The sequence below is a fragment of the Rhinolophus sinicus genome, chromosome 4 (genome assembly GCF_057876585.1).
Source record: "Rhinolophus sinicus isolate RSI-liver-muscle chromosome 4, RSI-T2T, whole genome shotgun sequence".
Classification (NCBI taxonomy): Eukaryota; Metazoa; Chordata; class Mammalia; order Chiroptera; family Rhinolophidae; genus Rhinolophus; species Rhinolophus sinicus.
In genome coordinates this window covers 47,206,669-47,225,716 of record NC_142504.1, presented here as the reverse complement: position 1 = coordinate 47,225,716, position 19,048 = coordinate 47,206,669, and the positions used below count along the sequence as shown (strand labels likewise).

The 19,048-nt window shown below is 39.9% G+C and overlaps 1 protein-coding gene across 4 annotated transcripts in view; it reads left to right on the top strand.

The window, feature by feature from the left end:
• The window catches only part of RELN (reelin), a 504,226-nt gene that overhangs the window by 388,177 nt on the left and 97,001 nt on the right, over positions 1-19,048 (top strand). For all 4 annotated transcript variants that reach the window (XM_074340625.2, XM_074340624.2, XM_074340623.2 and 1 more), the window contains exons 28-31: positions 5,540-5,772; positions 11,915-12,072; positions 13,411-13,618; positions 14,809-14,885. In XM_074340625.2, coding sequence (XP_074196726.2) covers positions 5,540-5,772; positions 11,915-12,072; positions 13,411-13,618; positions 14,809-14,885 — 676 coding nt within the window. The remainder of the gene's footprint in view (positions 1-5,539; positions 5,773-11,914; positions 12,073-13,410; positions 13,619-14,808; positions 14,886-19,048) is intronic.

Below are 19,048 nucleotides of genomic sequence, written 5' to 3'. Positions count from 1 at the left end.
CAGACTTGTCACAGAACTGAAAGTTCCATTGACTTGCCTACTTGAGTAACAATGGCAGTCATAAGTGTAAGTCAAAAAGCTAACTATGTTTGCCCAGTCTGACTACTCTTAATCACACATCAACCAAAGGCTGTCCTTACTAATGGGTAATAAAAGGAATTTGTGTTATAAGAGTTTAATCACACATCTGAGTAGGTCAAATCTTTACTTATATTCTTGACTTTTAACTATATAAAGTTGGATTGATGAATTACAATAAAATTTCTCCTAGCCAAATTTTAAGTCTTTCTGAGGAATGCTTTCTAGGTCTCTGACTATGGAAATAAGGAAAACATGGAATCTTCGTTTGAAAGAGTGGATCAAGCTACCATATAGTCACAAAGATGAACTGGTTGGCCTCTTAAATTCTAGCCCAATATTATTTGTCTATGGTCCTGCCTGTCCTTCATCCTTTATTTATTATTTGGTCATGATAGTGTTCTTTTGAAGTCTTTCCATTTTTTCCATAAAATTTGACTATTCATATTTATAGCCTTATATAGTAAAATCTTATGGTGGCTTCCCATAACAAATGAAATAAGATATGAATAGAACATTTATATAAGACTGCATGTAATTAAATAAATATCAAGAAAAGAACTTGACATTTATAATTAACAAAAAAATATAAACTAAAACTAATCAAGTCATTTATACATTTATTAATTTAGAAAAAATGATTTAAATTAGAATAATATTCAGTGTTATGTTAAAACTGATTCATTTGAGACCAATTGATTAAAAATGAACACATGTAAAAAGAATATTTAAAGTGTTTTTACATTTTGGCTCAGTAATACTACTCCTAGGAATTTATCTGGTGATAACAAATCAACTGAAGAAAAAAAGATACATTCTTTGCAATGCTACATATAATAATAAAATAATACATTAAATAGGAAAGTCCTAGAAGTGTGATAACTTCAAATATATAACCAAAATATATACTTCTTTACAAAGATTAGAAGATAAAAACAGCTTTGCTAGGGCATTGGGATTTAGGTTGCATTGAAAACTTTTGGAGATGTTATCAAACTTTTGGAGATCCAAGATAATGGAGTAGATAAATACTATGCTTGCCTTCTCCCATGAACCCATTAAAATTACAACTAAATTATAGAACATTCAACCTAGAAAACCATCTGAAGTCTAGCTGAACAGAAGTTTTATAACTAAGGATATAAAGAAGAAGCCACATCAAGACTGGTAGGAGGGGTGGAGATGTAGAACACGCCCCAAGCCTCCATGTGGCAGTTGAGAATTGGGAGGGATGTGTCAGGCATGGAGGTTTCCCCTGGAGGAGCAAGAGACCCCAGCCCCACATTGGGCTCCCCAGCTCAGAGTACTGATGCCAGGAAGAGGAGCCCCACAACATCTGGCTGTGGAAAACAATGAGGAGTCCAACCATCTGGTTGTGATGGAAGGCTGCGAAAAACCCAGACATCCTCTTCAAGAGCCTCTGCACAGATTCACTCACTCTCAGATATTCACTCTGGACCCCAGTGGAGAGACAGTGACTCCTGGGGGATGGGGGTAGGGGTGGGGTCAGAGACACGTGAGGAAAGACTGAATTGTGTGGCTTCAGGACAAGAACTGGAGGGAGAGTTGACATTTTCCCTGTATGGGGCCTTCCTCCCATACAGCCAGCAAGTGGGCACCATCTTTCCTGTGTTAAGCCCTCCCCCACAAGGCCAAATTTGAATCTGAAGTGGCCTGGTGAGCTCCGCTCCCTCCACTCTGGTGACTCCCTGGACCCCACCCTCCCCAAATCCCACAAAGCCAGAGACACTTTCTCAGGGAGCGGCTAGCCCCATCTGAATTGCACTATTTCTGGGACAACTCTCAGGGGGTCCATGGGCCCCAGGCAGGCAGTGACTGGCCTCAGTGTGCTCTGTGACTTTTGCTGAGTAGCTCCAGGCTTAGCACTGGCATGAAACCAGAATCTACATTAATCTGGTGAACACAGCTTATCCCGCTCAGGTGACTCCCTGAGACCCTACTTCACTCATTTCATGTACCAGATGAGGCTTTATCAGCATTTGAACCTTATGGGAGCTGGCAGGTGGCAGCAGGCCTCAGGGTGTCCTGGCTTTTTGTTGAGCAACCCCAGCCCCAGTATTGGTGACAGGTATCCTCAGTTCACAGTATGGCCTCTTCCATGACCTCCAGGTTTAGCACAGGTAGTGACCAACCACAGGTCACTTTGTAACTCCTACCAGGTAATCCCTGGCAAGTCACAGGCAGTGGGTGACCTGGGCCAGCACCAGAGTCTCTCCCAAGAGGCCCCAGAATCAACATACTTAGAGGTTAGCTTCAGACCACAGCAGAGCACTGCTCAATTAGCCCTACAGGTGGCAAACCCAAAGGGCAGTCTCAAAAGGTACCAGAGCTGGGGTGAATCCTGCTCAGTGGGGTAAGTCCCCCTGCACAGCAGCCAGTAAGCTGTGGACGTGGCCAAACCCCAAAAACCGGTGAGCCTACGGGTCAGTACCACCCACTGATATGCCAATAGCAATCAAGGATCAACTATAACAGGAGGGCACACACAAACCCAGGTGACCAGGGAGACTGTGCCACTGGGCACTACAGGGCACCTACTATATACGGTCACCCGGTTAAGACTGGGAGATGTAGTAGATCTACTTAATACATAGAACCAAACACAGAGAAGCAGTCCAAATGAGGAAACAAAGAAATACATCCCAAATGAAAGAATAGGAGAAAACTCCAGAAAAAGAACTAAACGAAATGGAGGCAAGCAACGTACCAGAGATAGAGTTCAAAACAATGGTTATAAGGATGCTCAAGGAACTTAGTGAGAACTTCAGCAAAATATAGCAAGCATAAAAAAGGACACAGAAACCATAGGAAAAAACCAGTCAGAAGTGAAGATGCAATTAACTGAAATGAAGAACACACTAGAAGGAATCACCAGCCAATTAGATGAAGCAGAAGATCGATTCAGTGATTTGGAAGACAAGGTAGCAGAAAACACCGAATCAGAACAACAAAAAGAAAAAAGAATTTTTAAAAATTGAGGATAGTTTAAGAGACATCTGGGACAACATCAGGCATAACAACATTCGCATCATAGGGGTACCAGAAGGAGAAGAGAGAAAGCAAGGGATTGCAACTTATTTGAAGAAATAATGACTGAAAATTTTCCTAACTTGGTGAAGGAAATAGACATACTAGCCTAGAAAGTGCAGAAAGTCACAAACAAGATAAACCCGAAGAAGCCAACACCAAGACACATCATAATTAAAATGCCAAAGGTTAAAGATAGAAGGAATCTTAAAAGCAGCAAGAGAAAATTAGTTATGGGAGCCCCACAAGGGAGGTCCCATAAGACTGTTTCAACTGATTTCTTAACAGAAATTTTGCAGGAAAGAAGGGATTGACACAAAATATTCAAAGTGATGAAAAACAAGGACCTGTAACCAAGATTACTCTATCCAGCAAGGCTATTATTTAGAATCAAAGTACAGATGAAGACCTTCCCAGACCAAAAAGAAAAAGAAAAAAAAGAAAAAGAAAAACTGAAGGAGTTCATCATCACCAAACCAGTATTACAAAGAATCCTAAAGGGATTTCTTTAAGACAAAAAATATATATATATGAATAATAAAATGGCAATAACTGCATACCTATCAACAATTACTGTAAATGTAAATGGATTAAATGCTCACAATCAAAAGACATGGTGTGGCTGAATGGATAAGAAAGCAAGACCCTTACATATGCTGCCTACAAGAGTCTCACTTTAGAGCAAAAGACACAGACTGAAAGTAAAGGGATGTGAAAAGATTTCATGAAAATGGAAATTATAAAAAAAGTTTGGGTAACAGTACTTATACCAGGTCAAATAAACTTTAAAACAAAACTATAACAAAAGACAAAGAAGGACCCAGTAATCCCATTTCAGGGTATTTATCTGAAAAAACCCAAAACACTACTTTAAAGGGACATATGCGTTCATATATTCTTTGCAGCATTATTTAAAGTAGCCAAGATATTGAGGCAACCTTGGTGTCCATCAATGAATGAATGGATAAAGAAGAGGTAGTACATATACACAATGGAATATTACTCAGCCATAAAAAAGAATGAAATCTTGCCATCTGCAACAATATGGATGAACCTAACAGGTATTGTGCTGAGTGGAGTGAGTCAGACAGTAAAAGACAGGTGCAACATGATTTTGCTCATATGTGGAATTCAAAGAACAAAATAGACAAACGAAACAGAAACAAACTCAAAGATATAGAGAACATTTTGATGGTTGCCATATGGGAGGGGGGTTGGAGGGTGGTTGCTAAAGGGGAAGGGATTAAGAAGCACAAATTGGTTGTTACAAAGTAGTCATGGGGTTGTAGGGTATAGCATAAGGAATATAGTCAATAATATAATAATAACTATATGTAGTGTCAGGGGGATCACTTCTTAAATTATATGAATTTCTAACCACTATGTGGTACTCCTGAAATTAATATAAAATAATATTGATTATCATCTGTAATTGAAAAATTAAAAAGGAGGGGAAAAGGTGAAGGGAAATAAGAGGTCCAAATTTCCAGGTATAAAACAAATAAGTCACAGGGATATAATGTACAGCATAGGGAATATAGTCAATAATATTGTGGTACAGTGTCAGATGGTTGCCAGACTTATCATGGTGATCATTTCTTTAGCTATACAAATGTCAAATAACTATTGTGTAAACATGAAACTAATATAATATTGTGTTAGCTATAGTTTAATAAAAATCTTTTTTTAAAAGAGAGAGATTGTAGCTTTGCCTATAAATGGAACTCCTGAAATAACTAATATGGCAGCCAGTCATCATTAATTTTGAGAGTGGTTTTATATAAAGACACAATAAAAACAGCACAGCAATCAAAACAAAAAACCTTTTTAATGCTGTTAATCCTGTAATGACATTCCTGTACTTGAGTGCACAGAGCAATAATAGTTTTATTTCTGGGTTATTTTGCTTATTTGATGCTGTGACAAAAACTAAACTCTTTCATCTAAGTTGACAATGATTTCTTACTGAGCTTTGGCAAGAAAATAGAATAAAGATGTTTGTTCCACTAAAGCAGAGAGGACAGCCCTCTCCTCAGGTAAACCTTTATATTCTGAAGAGAACAGCTCTTCATCTTCTGCTTCCCTCTGTTTATACCATCTGGAAAAGGAGAAGAAAACAGTTTCTTGGCTTTTGTCCAAGTCTCCAAGATCACAGATACCACGCTTCTCTCTTCCCTCCTACAATCCCAAGAAATCCACAAAATGGGCAGCTGGTCCGGCTTTCTGTTAAAAAGCACCTATTGTTTGCCTAAACAAAGATTTCCAGAAGGTTGGTTGGAATTGTGCTGCACGTCTTATACTCAATTTAATGCAGACTCAGTAGAAAGGACCTTGCAAGGCTGTCGTAGCACCTAATATGTGAAATGATGGCTTGGATCTAAACCTTGTATAATTCTGCCTTTCCTTTTAATAGCTAAACATAGGGTGTGCCAATCAGTTCAGCAGTGCTGGTCCAGTTCTTCTTCAATATTCTCATGATGCCGGTATGTCCTGGTTTTTGGTGAAAGAAGGCTGTTACCCAGCTTCTGCAGGCAAAGGATGTGAAGGAAACTCCCGAGAACTGAGTGAGCCCAGCATGTATCACACGGGGGACTTTGAAGAATGGACAAGAATCACCATTGTTATCCCAAGGTCTCTTGCATCTAGGTAAAGTGACTGTTCTTATCATATGCCGTAGCTGCTGCTTCTCAGGTGCATATATATATCTCAGTATCTTTATTTTGTATATCTCAACAACCTAAAAGAATTCTCATATAGTCTAGCTTTATCTATTTGAGTAATGACTCTTGAGGGAAACAGCGCTGGAACAAAATTTCCAAAGTAGGGATATATGTGTGTGTGTGTTTGTGTGTGTGTGTATACACGTGCACACATGCACGCTCGTGAATCAAATTTACTCCCTCATTCATTCATTCATTAATACTGAGCACTGTTCTGGGCACTGGGAGTATAGCAGTGAAGAAAAGATGTTAAAGGCCAAGAGTTACAAGGCATTCTTATATCAGACTTGCACTTTATATAGATTTTTGATAAATTAATGCCTCCCTGTATAGTCAATTTGAGATATCTTGCAATATAAAAGATTCCTTTATGTGACCATTAAAATAAATATTAAAACAGTACAAGGATTAAAAATCAATTGACCAAAGGAATGAGGTAAATGAATCAAGAACTTGAAGTGAGTCAGTTTCATTAATAAGGGCAAGAAATTTAACTCTTAGTTTCCTGGCAGCTAGAACAAAGGGGGAAAATACAGGGTCATTTAGTTCTCATTGTTGGGCAAAAAGAAAGAAAACATACACACTTTTTTCCATGTCCAGTATTCTAGAATAAATGTAAATATGTAGTCCTTATGCCAGATAGAATAGACAACACAGAGATCAGTATTTTTAACACTATCATTTTATGAATGATAAAGAAACATTCTTCAAATAGACACTTCTTCATTGAATCCTAGAACATAACATTGAATTGTGACTCAGTCAAGGCATGGAAGTGAGATGATACAATAAGTGTATTTGTACTGCTTTCTAAGGCCGTAACTGATTATATGGTTGGGATACTCATTAGTGCTATTCAGCAATATTTCTAGCTTGCTTCCTTCCTAGAATATTGTAGAATATGCTTTCCCCACACCCTTTAAAGTTTGACATGCCCTAATGAAATGGAAATGAAACGTGACTTTAAGAGCCTATGTGCATTTTGCCATGAAAGCATGTTTTAAAATGAAGCTTATATTAGTCTGGGTCCCTGAGTGTCCACAAGAAGCAGGCTTTCTTACCAACTTACATTGGACATTTACCATAAGCAAGAAATAAACGTTTGTTGGATTAAGCCACTGAGGTTGGTGTTTGTTACCACAGCACAACTTCTCTCATCCTGACTTATACATGGTAAAAGCTTAGCAATCTATAGCTGTGGCTTTTTCATAAAGCTCTTAGGGACCATTCTGTTTGTGAATCTTTCATCTAATTGATCGTCAAATTTGCTGTGCATCATCTGGTTGTGTTCTCTGCCTCCCTCGTTACTGAGATGTGTGTCCCTCAAAAACTTAGACACCACAGACTTTGGTGAACAAACTTTCCATCACATCATCAGGCACTAGGCCGCTGATTTCACGATGTACATCATGTCAGGATGTGGATGGGCTCCCTGGATGTGGCTCCTCTTGATCCATAGACCTAGAAACAAAAAAGACAAGTTTCTACTCCACCCATATTCAACATGTAATGGTGAGATAATGACAGGATAACCACAGTAGACACTCCCACTAAAAAAAATTTTTTTAACTAAAAAATGAGAAGCACATAGCAGCCACTGAACTGTAGGAATCCTGAAAGCCAGCAAGACTCTTGTTACCAGGGACTCCCTCTCCCACAAGCCATGTCCAGGACAAGAAAGTTCCCTTGATTAAGACAGTCTGCTTCCTAACCAATTGTTCTTCCCAATTGTTGGTGTCGTAGGCTTCACCCTCTACGACACCTTTCCTTTTCCATAAGAACCTACCTTCGTTTGTAGCTAGATCACCATCACATCCTGCTTCGTACCCATCTCAAGCTGTGCATGTCACCCTGCAGCCCTTGTAGTCACTGCTCACCTCCACCACTGCCTGCCTCTCCCCATGTTTTTCTGAAACTGTGACCCAACCGTGGCTCTTTCAAATCGACAGGCACCGCCTGCCGTGAAGCTGGGGACCACCAGGTGGTGCATCTTTGCCACAATGACTGGAATATCAGGGTGCTGGCAGACATTCCTGTGAAAGTCATCAACAGAATCAGGAGCCAAGGGACACAAATCTGGTTGAGTCCCCACAGCCAGATAGAAAAGCGTGCCATCTGAAACTGCAGTCTGTTTGATGTTGAGGGGAATAACCCAATTGGTAAAGCCACGAGAAATAAGAGAAGGTTGTCCTTAATATCAGTCTTTTCAGGCTCCCAATGTATCAATATTTTCTTGGACGTCAGCTTTTGGAAGAAGACATGTTCTGCATTAGAATCCAGCTTCCTGGTTAATTTGAACACCATCCAGCTTGTTGGTTGATGGCATTTGTCACGAAGAGTTCTCTGCTAAAGAATAGTAAATATGTTTCTACTTTAACCCAAGTAAATGAGCTGTTGTTGTTCCTTCTGCAATATGTTCAACTCAGATATCTCCAAATATAGTGTTGGAAAGCTGAAGATTCTAAGTGTGAAAATTGTCAAAATTTGGAACTATTTTGCCACAAGGCAACATGCTTATAATAGTTACTAGAACATTGCTCTTTCACAAATAATTCTAAGCTGATTTTCTCAAAGGAGCAGCTTTTGCTCATATTAATTCTCATGGCTCTTGCCTACAGAAGTAGACATCGAAGGTGGTAAATGCATGCTGGGGCACTCCTGCTGACTCTCTGCAGCAACCCCAACCATACAGTATGCCATGTAGCCTGCTCTAGGTTCCCTGTGCAGAATGCAAAAAGTTAGTATCTCTGGGGAGGGCCAAAAATACAGTTGCTTTGTCATCTGCAGAATGCCCCTTCCATGACCACCCATCACCTGTGCACCTCTGCATAAGACAAACAGATACACAGGAGCCTTCCTGGTTTGAGAGACAAATGCAACACCTCTCTGAAGTGTGGTGGTAGAAGGAAGGGGTTGGTGTAGAAACCAATTGTTGTGGTCACTCAGGCATCCTCCAAACAAAGGTAATTGGGGAAGGGGACAGAGATAGGGTCTCATCTTCTGCCGCTTCCTTATCTGAGACGTGCAGGACAAAGGGCATGTTTTGTTCAATGATCTGCATAGTCAGACCACACTATGGAGATTTCTAATAAAACTGCATGAGACTAAGTTCTGTCTCTTCCTCAATCATTACTTCCTTCACCTCATTCCTGACCATCAGTCAAAGACCTCTGTTACACATTCTCGTAGCTCTGTGTCCTGCTTAGTGGGGTAGTTGTCAGCATTTGCACACTTACATTTTTTGTGTGTGCAGGGTTTTGATTAAGTGTGTCTCCTCACTCGACTGAGAGCTACATGAGGCAGGAACCACATAGGATATCTGCCCCCATCGTGTGCCTAGCCCCAGCACTGCCTGGCATGTTGTGGGCACTTGGCAAATGCTGGTTGAATGAAGGGATGTTGAATGAGGAATAAGGACCAGCAATAGATGATTAGCTACACTAAAGACCTTCCCTTTTTAAAGTATGTTTTCAGTGCTGTTTAGCAAGAAATCATTGTTCTGCAGTCTGCCTTGTGTCCCTGAAAAGACACGAATAGCACGTGCGTACACATACATTAATAATTTCAAAGCTGTGTCTCCTCTATTTTAAAAAAGACAAACTATGTAGAATCTAGACTTTCTTACTAGCTTAAGTTTGACCAACTTATTTCCTCCCATCTTCTGATGATTTCTCTCTGATTGCCTTTTAGTAAATGCTTAGAGTTCTTGCTCCTATTCCAGCAACCCAGGGGCTGCTAACTTACTTGTACTCAATTCCCAGACTGCGCTCCTGAGAGAACAGAGTGGCAGTAGGCTCAGGAACCAGGTATAACTAGGAGAGAGGGAGACGCAGCAAAGCTTGACTTACGTTGCGATCAGTGAACCTCTGTTGCTTTGATTTGCACCTTCCAACTAAAACCCAACTAGCAAGTATTAAAAGGAGGAAACGAGGTACTATCTCTTGCCCTTTCACTCTGAAATATAGCTTTCCAGCTAGACTCGCAGCTATGATTTACCATGTCCTGGACTCACCCTATTAACCGAATGATCACTCATCATGTTTTGTTTTGGTTTTTCTTTATTTAAATATGGATTCCTGAGTATTGAGCTCTTGAGGTCTTTTCCTTCTCAAATACCTAGCAGCACATTCTGCTTCTTGGCTCTATAGCACCCTTAGGGTCTACAAACAGCGGTGCCTCTAGTCTCTAGCCAGACCAGACCTTGATTCTTTTATTATTATAATGAAAATTCAGGACCCCCAGAATCAGACATGCATCAAAGGCCTTCACTTGCCCTCCATCCGCTATCAAGTTACCAGAACTTCTACAGTTCTCCCTAAAGGTAGGATTCTTCAACCTTCCAACTGCATCTGGGCCTCAGTCTGGGTTTGCTCCTTCTGTGAAGTGGGGCAGTCATCTTGCCCAGGTGGGAGAGCTTAGGTGGAGAAAAGAAGTTGTTCTTACCTCTTTTTTTTTTTTTTTTTTTACTTTTCATGAAACAGAAGTTGTGAATCCATGATTATATTATAGAAACATAAAAAGAAAAAGCAAGCATGACTTCTAATCAAATAGGATTTATATCAGGGAATTGGCATGTTTGCCTCTTTTATTATAGCTATGCAGCCTGTAATTTGGAATGGACACAGAGGCCTTACCATCTTTCTTAAGAGCAATTAGCAAAAGTTACTGTTCATCAATTCAGTTTACTTCCTTTGAGAGTAAAAATATGTTTACAGGCTAACTAACACTACAACCCCAATGGGAGGAATTTTCCCAAGGTCCATGATTCTGTAACTGGATTTCCTTTTTTATTTTCCTGCTTTTGCTTTGCTTTTCTAATATTTTAATTCAATTGTCTTTTGCCTTATAAAATAAGACCAATATATTTTGAATGAGCTCCAAAAAAATTTTAAAATGTGTTTACCTTCCTCTTAACACACTGAAGAATGTGTTAAGATTTGCATTAATAGACGATTAGTCTCTGAACACTTTTACTCCTAGTAAACAACACTATTGGTAACATTTTGCAAATTTGCCAAAAGTAAGGAACTTAAAGTAATGAGGATAAACGAGTTGTAGTTCAGTGTTGCCAAATTACCAAAGCTATTTGAAGAGCCAGAAAAAAATGAGTTCTAATACAGCCATATTATTTTTACAATAATAAAGTAGAGAAGGAACTGTCTTTGTCTACAGTTATCTTTGACAATCTTCATTAATCTTTGAGAGTCTTTACCCTTGTTTACTAAGAAACTGGATTCACTCCAAAGTCTATAAATATTGGCAACAAAATTAATTGAAATCTAGATAGCCTAATCCATCTTCCCTCTTTGATGTCAGTAGAACTAGGAAGCAAAGCATTTTCCTGGTATGAAATTATAGATGTGTATGGGTTTCCATATTTTTTAAAAGTAAAGAGATATATTGAAAGGACCAAAAAGCTTGGAAAGCAACTGAGACAAGTTTTAGTTTGGCGGCCTCCACATTGTTATTGTGGGGGGAGAAGGATTGGGCAGCAGCCCAGCCCTCTTTGGTTCCAGGGTTTTGAAGCCCTGGGACCAGGTCCCTCTTTTGTTCATTGGCAGTTACCAGTGTTCACTGGCAGCCCAGCTGGTGGTTAAGAGTTCATAGAATGAGCGTCTTGGAGATTTGAAGATGAATTGTGAAGAGGAAGGAAACAGGTGGGAATAGAACTGTTAGTACAAAGTTAACCCTTCCCTGCCAGGATCATGCCAGTGGCAAATAGCCGGAGTTCCCTTATATGTCCTAGTGAAGAACATTCTATTTTGTGGGCTCAAAATTCCCAAATAGCCTCTTAAAATACACAGGTAAAAACCTTTCTTGTGTTTCTGGCCATCAAAAGTCTTCTGTGCCTGGTATTCTCCTGATATAGAAACATTTATGATGAAGAAAAAAACAAGAAGTTCTGAGAAAGGTCTGAGTGAGACACCTTATGAAAGTTAAGTGTCCAACCACGTGGACATGACTTTCAAATAGATATTAAATCTCTCTTGACTTTTTCTGCACGGTTCTGTATTTCAGTGTTTTGCTATGAAATGTTGGTATGAGAAACGTGTTGTTTTTCCCAACAGCAAGACCAGATTCCGGTGGATCCAGGAGAGCAGCTCACAGAAGAACGTGGCTCCCTTTGGTTTAGACGGAGTGTACATATCTGAGCCTTGTCCCGGTTACTGCAGTGGCCATGGGGATTGTGTTTCAGGGGTGTGTTTCTGTGACCTAGGGTACACCGGTAAGGGCTCACCTCAGACATGTCTGATGGTTTGTTTGTTTGTTTGTAAAACATGTATGTCTAGTTACTATATTCATGTGATTTCTTCCAAGGAAATCAGTTATGCATTTGTTCTTCTTTAATTTCTAACTATAGGAATTTGCAACCCAGGCCCATAAGGTGCTAAATTTTTTGTAGTGTTGAGCTGCCTAAGGAAAAAAAAAACATGACAACATAAATTTTTATTAGTAATAATAATAATTAACATTGCTTGAGTCCCTACTTCATGCTAGGCACTCTAGTAAGTGCCTTTTATTTCATCTCATTTAATGCTAACAATAACCCAGTGCCATAGTTTTGTTATTGTCCCTTTTTACAGTTGAGGAAACTGAAGCACAGAGAGCTTAGTAACTCTGCCAGGGTCACACACCTCAATGTTGCAGGAGCGAGGCTTCCAACCCTTGTAGTCATTCTAAAACCCAAGCCCAAGCTTGTAACCACTTGGCTACAGGAACTCCCTGTGCTCTTTACATTGCTTTTTAAAAGAAATGTAATTTTTTACACTTAAAGTAAAAATCAACTTATGAAATGATCAATCCAAGACTGCCAAGGAGAACTTTACAAGAGAAGTCTTTTCTGACCACAGTCACCCTTGAATGTTGCCATAAGCAAAAATAAAAAGGGAGCTGAGGTTAAAGAGTAAAATTAAAGAGAAAATATTATAAGCTTCAAAATGTTTTTTAGAATTTTTCCTGGAGGCAACTTCAAAAGGATCCTTCCCAGTTTTTTCAGTGCTGTGCCCTTCTCTGGAGCGTGACCAAAGACAAACAGATGTCATCACAGGCCTTCTGTGGACAGTGCTGTCACTCATGGTTTCAGAGTGTTTTTTTAAAAACTGGGATTAACTCCCCTTATTGATCCTCTAATAGAAGGACAACAAACAGACAGATTTTATTGTGGACAAAATCTATTTCTCAGTTTGTAAAACTCCTCTGAGTAGCAAGAGCCATGGAAATGTGTCATTCCCAATGTCTCCCTATTAAAAAATAAGAAAATTGTACCCTTGAAACCTATGTAACTTTACTAACCATTGTCACCCCAATACATTTAATTAATTAAAAAATTGTCATCCCAATACATTTAATTAATCAATTAATTAAAAATTGTAGAGACGGAATAATGTTTTTGATGATGATAGTGATGGCTATATTGCAGCAGTCAATTTGAGACACAAATTTTCATGTGGTTTCTTTCCCCCAACACCTGTGAAATGCCTCTTTTGCCCATGCGCAGAATGTACCTTCTAATGTGTAATGGTTTCAACAAAGCTTCTCCCCTCTCTATTTCTTTTCTGGAAAGCCGCACAAGGAACCTGTGTGTCTAATGTGCCTAATCACAGTGAGATGTTCGATAGGTTTGAGGGCAAGCTCAGCCCTCTGTGGTACAAGATAACTGGAGGTCAGGTTGGAACCGGCTGCGGAACGCTGAACGACGGCAAATCTCTCTACTTCAATGGCCCCGGGAAAAGGGAGGCAAGGACGGTCCCTCTGGACACCAGGAGCATCAGGTAGGTAGTTAATCAGTGTCCTTCCCCATGAGCGTCGTATTTCCCGCACCCTGTGCTCTTAACCTGAAACCTCTGTTCCATTATTGAGGGTTTACATAGTAATGTTTTTATGTGTAGATTCTGACTTGCAAAAATGAAGCCTACCTTTAACTCGGTAATAAAATAGGTAATTTCTACAAAATTTGTACCACAATTTATTAATCAGAATACAGTCATCACCTAGGGTTGTAGCTCTAATGTTGGTTTTCTAAAGTTCTGCGTTCTTATGAAGACTGTTTGGTATTATTTTTAATATATGCCAAGTAAACCAAAGATTTTTTTCACTTTAAATTCTGTGTCCAAAAATGATGCATCCCCATTGATCTAAGTTTGTTTGTATTTGCTTATTGAAAACTGCTCCAGAAATTTAAAGTACTTACACTGACACCTACTGGTAAAATCAGTAACTGCTTGGTTTTAAGGTCAAATGAAATAGTAGCACACCTAAAGAAACACTGTGCTTTTATTTATCAATTAAATTATCAGGGAATTGAAAGAAAGGAAAGTGAAGAAATATTTGAAACTTTTGGACCTTATCTTCACTAAAATCTGGGATTCTGCATCATAGTTTCTGCTTTCAGTCTCTTTCCTCTTCCTCTGAGTCCTCCACCTAGAAGCCTGTCTGTCTAGGCTCTTTCGGTTGGTTTACTGAGGACTGAGGCTTAATTTACATCACACTGAGTGAGTGTCAGTTGTGAAAATTTAAACCATCTTAGTCTAACTCAGTAATACAGGTCATTATCTGGCCCTAAACAAATGTAGAATTCAACTTCTTAATGTTAGATTTTTTCTCATCTTGAGTTTCCAAGAATAGTATTATCTTGATTTAAGGAATTCCTATTTCAATGATTTCATCAAATTATATCACACTGTCACAGTGAAATGGGGCTAAATTTTTTCCTTTTGTTTGTTTAGATCATTATTACAGAATAAAATTAATGTCATATTAATTAACTTTTTTTAAATGGTTACAGAATTAACTTACTATATAATCTACCTTGTTTCTGCTGGTTACAGACCCTGTTTAAAAATAATACTTAAGAATTACAGGATTTTTTTTAATGTGTCAAAATACAGAAGGTTAAATCTTTTCTGAACTCACCTATTTGCAAGTAAACCAAATTGTTTTTTGTGTGTGTTTTTTTTTCCAGACTCATTCAATTTTATGTACAAATTGGAAGCAAAACTTCAGGGATTACCTGCATTAAACCAAGAGCTAGAAATGAAGGTAAGCTGCTCTATTTCCATAGAAATTACAGTTACTATTAGCAGGTTCGTCCTTTTTCTTCCAAAGTTGGGCCAGGATTTTGCCAAGTGATCCACTACCCTAAGTCATTCCTTCTTCTCTCCTCCATCATTGGATGGGTAGCGGCATGAAGCCATGATCCCTAAGATTTCTCATCCGGATCCTTAAACCTGAGAAACAGCATGTCTGCTCTGGCTCAGAGCACATTTGTTTTAGGGAACCTGCTGCTTTATAACTTTCTACGGGGAGAAAACAAGAGCAGAGAGTTTTACATTCAGTGCTACGACTAGAAACATGTTTGCATAGGGCACTGTCGAATGCAAATCAAACTCTCCCTCCAGCCGATAGACATTGTGGGGGTAGTAAAATCCTTGGGTTGAAGGAAAAGTTCTTGGTAATAATGAACATTAACATCATTGAGTAGTTATTATATGTAAGACACTGTTCCAGGTGTTTTATCTGTGTTAATTCATTTCATCTTCATCATACCTCTTTGCCATAGGTACTAAAATAGGCCCATTTTACAGATGCAGAAGCTGAGACACAAGGAGGTCAAGTAAGTTAGCCAAGAGCATGCAGTTAGTGAGTGGATGACAGGGATTCAGACTATTGACACTGGCTCCAGAGCCTGTGCCTTAACCACCATGCAGTACTGCCAGTTTCCTTGCACAGACCACTCTCTCTGGGCATCCATACCATCTTCTGCCTCAGTGATTCAGTTCTGAAAGAAATGCAAAAGGTTTGAAGCATACAAGTGGCCTTCATGGGCTCCACAGATACAATGGGATTTTTTAAGGGGGCCTGAATGTGAGTTGGCTCCTAGCACAAACTCCATGGGCTTCTCTGATGGGTCCTCCTCCAAACCTTGATCTGATAAACGTCCTGCAAAAGGCGTGACTGTGGAAAACATATTGGCTTAAGCAGTACCTTTCAGTCGGTAGAGCCACTGGTAGCTCTCTTCATCCATTCTGCATGCCCTTGGCCGGATCAGCACTTCCTGAAAGTTTTCATGACTTTTTCTGAGTATCCCAGTACGATTAGTCTAGTGGTTATCCATATCATCCATTTACGGGAGCAGCAGTCTAGAAACATTATAGACCATTTTGTGTTCCCGAACATCAACAAACGCTTATTAAGAACCTGCTGTAAGCCATACACGGTTCTAGTGGGCTGCAGATACAGTGTCTTCAAATCTCAGATGCATCCACCACGACGAGCTAGGTGATGCTGCAGTAACAAACAGCCCTCCAACCTCAGTGGGTTAACATGGAAAAAAAAAAAAGATTGCTCCTTTGTGCTACATTTTCACTGTGGGTATTCTGAAGGTCTCATTCCAGAACCCAGGATAATGAAGCAGCTGCTGGGTAGATTCTGGATGCTGCCAGCCATGTGGCAGACAGAAAGAGAGAGTGTGGTGAAGGGGACAAGAAATGCAAAGCACCATGTGCCAGCAGGGGAAGAACCACTGTGGCTCTAATGCCTACAGCGGACTAAGCCCCTGCCCTTAGGGCACGTACCTTCTAGTGAGAGGGGTCAGAAAATAAACAAGAAAAGAAATAAGCAAGCTGTTAGATTGATGGGATAGATGGAAATAAGCTGATGAGATGGAAAGTAAACTTATGCAGGGGGAAATGTTGACTTAGATAGACTGGTGGGGGGGGAGGTGCACTGAGGAAGTGACTTTTTTTTAAATTAGTTTCAGGTGTACAGAACAATGTGATAGTTAGACATTTATCATTTATATCCCTCACTCAGTGATAACCCCTTCCCCCTATCTACCACCCCTCTGACGTCGCATACAGCCAGTTACATTTGAGGAAGTGACATTTAAATTGGAATCTAAAGGATGAGAAGGGCCAGCACAGCTCAGAGAAAGTTTTCCACAGAGAAGAACAGCAAAGGCCTTGAAAAGAACTGGTGTTGGAGGAACAGAAAGAAGGACAGTGTGGCTTGGAGCTCCTACAGGGTGGGAAGTGATCTGAAGGAAGGAGCAGGCAGAATCTAGCTGCCATGGCAAGGAGTTAGGGGCCTGAGGCATGTGCTGGGAAACCTACTGACGGCTTTTAGGCCAGGCAGCCACATACTCTAAGTTTTTATGAGCTCACCTACAGAAACAGTGTGAAGTTCAAAACAAACGAATATCTCTTGAGCACATGCTTTGCCACGCAGACAGGAACTTGAAGGAGTGCATAAGAAGGCAGGGTCCTGTCCTCAGGGACTTGTTTTCTGATTGGGAAGGTGGAACATTTTAAGGTTTTCTTTCACCCTTGTAATAAAGTGACTATTTTAAAATCGTTTGTGGTTGGGAGAGTGTAGCAGTTGTGTACATGACTCTTCTGAAACTTACAAATCCGTGCCTCTATTTGTGTATAAACTACAAACAAACAAACAAACAAAACCTCTGACCAAAGCATAGTAGGAAACATCCACTTTTCATAGATAGGAGGCTCTCTGCTCTGTACTTAACCTACAATTGACTACAATTGCTGTTATCTGCCCTTCGGGACAAATTCCCTTAGAATCCCTTTAAGCACAAGTAACTTTTTCTCAACTTCTCTTGAGCCATTTTCTTGAACTCACTGCTGTCCATGTAATTCACATCCCACAGGCATTTCTTTGCCTTTTATTGAAAACTGGTTGTTAAAATGTAAATCTGCCTAAATCCTTGAACAAATCTTTTCCAGTGATGAAAGTAAAGATTTTTTTACTTACCCAAGCTGAAGCCTCAATTTACATATTTGGAATTAAAATCAAAATTGGGCTATTTTCAATAAGACTGGGCAAAATGCAGATGGAGTTGTAATTTAAAAAGAAAAATGTTTTACATGCCTTAAACACTCAGGAGATGAGCTAAAATGGCTTGGTTTATTCAGATGTGCAGTGTGTTAGATCCCACAGCTAATGAGGCTCAGCAATTGATATAAAATATGGATATTGCTCTTTTCCATTATTTCATTTATTTGCTCTTCCGTCCTTTTCTGGGAGGCATTCCTTCACTGTCCTTTGGAATTGGGGTCCTCATCTCTGCAGACTTAGTTGTTTCCTGAAGGCGTACATGACTCTCCTGGAAAAAGTAATAAGGAGAAAGGCAACAAGCAGAAACCACATGGAGTATGGACCTCGTCAGCTGTACTCCTCATATTTTAATGTCCATCTGAATCCCTTCGGAGTCTTCTTAAAATGCAGATTCTGATTCAGAAGGACTGGGGTGGTATTCTGTATAACAAATTACTCCAAAGCTGAGTGACTGAAAGCAACAAACATTTGTTATCTTCCACCTGCTGTGAGTCAGGAATTGAGTGAGCAGCAGCTTAGCTGGGTGGTTCTGGCCCAGGGACTCTCAGAGGTTGGCAAAGGCTGGAAGGGGGAGGGGGCGTGTGGTGAGCAGAAGACTCAGCCAGGGCTGGAGGATCTATTTCCAAGATGGCTCACTTACGTGGCTGTTGGCCAGAGGCCTCAGTATCTCACTATGTGGACCTGTCCCTAGGCTGCTTGAGTGTCCTTCCTACCTGTCGGCTGGTTTTACTCACAACCAGAGATCCATCACAGAGAACGAGGAAGAAAGTGCAATGCCTTTTATGGGCTAGTCTCAAAAGTCCCACACTGTCAATCCTACCATATTCTATTTATTAGAAGCAAGTTACTAAATCCAGCTGCACTCAAACAGAGGAGAATTAAGCTCAACTTTTTGAAGGGAGGCGCATCAAAGAATTTGTGGACATGTTTTAAAACCAACACAGACAGGGCCTGTTCCCAGGTGATGCAAGTGCTGGTCCTTGGACCATACTTGAGTAGAAGGTACTAGAAAGGACCAGCCAGTGAGAATTTAGTCTCAGGATGCTTCATTTCTGGTACTATAATCTACCTCCTGAATAAGTCACCCCAGATATACCTATCTAAAGTATTCATGTTCATTCTCTCTCTCTCTCTCTCTCTCTCTCTCTCATCTTATTAAATGTAAACCATATTCACCCAGATTAATAGCCACAAGTAAAACTAAATTTTAAAGTGTTTGTTCTCTCAGCCACCCAAAATCTCCTTAAAAAGCCATAGGACATATTTTGAGCAAACATGAAGGATTGGAAAATAGAGTTTTGCCAGATGCTCATCAAGTTGACTGGAATAAATATTTGAAACAGCTTGCC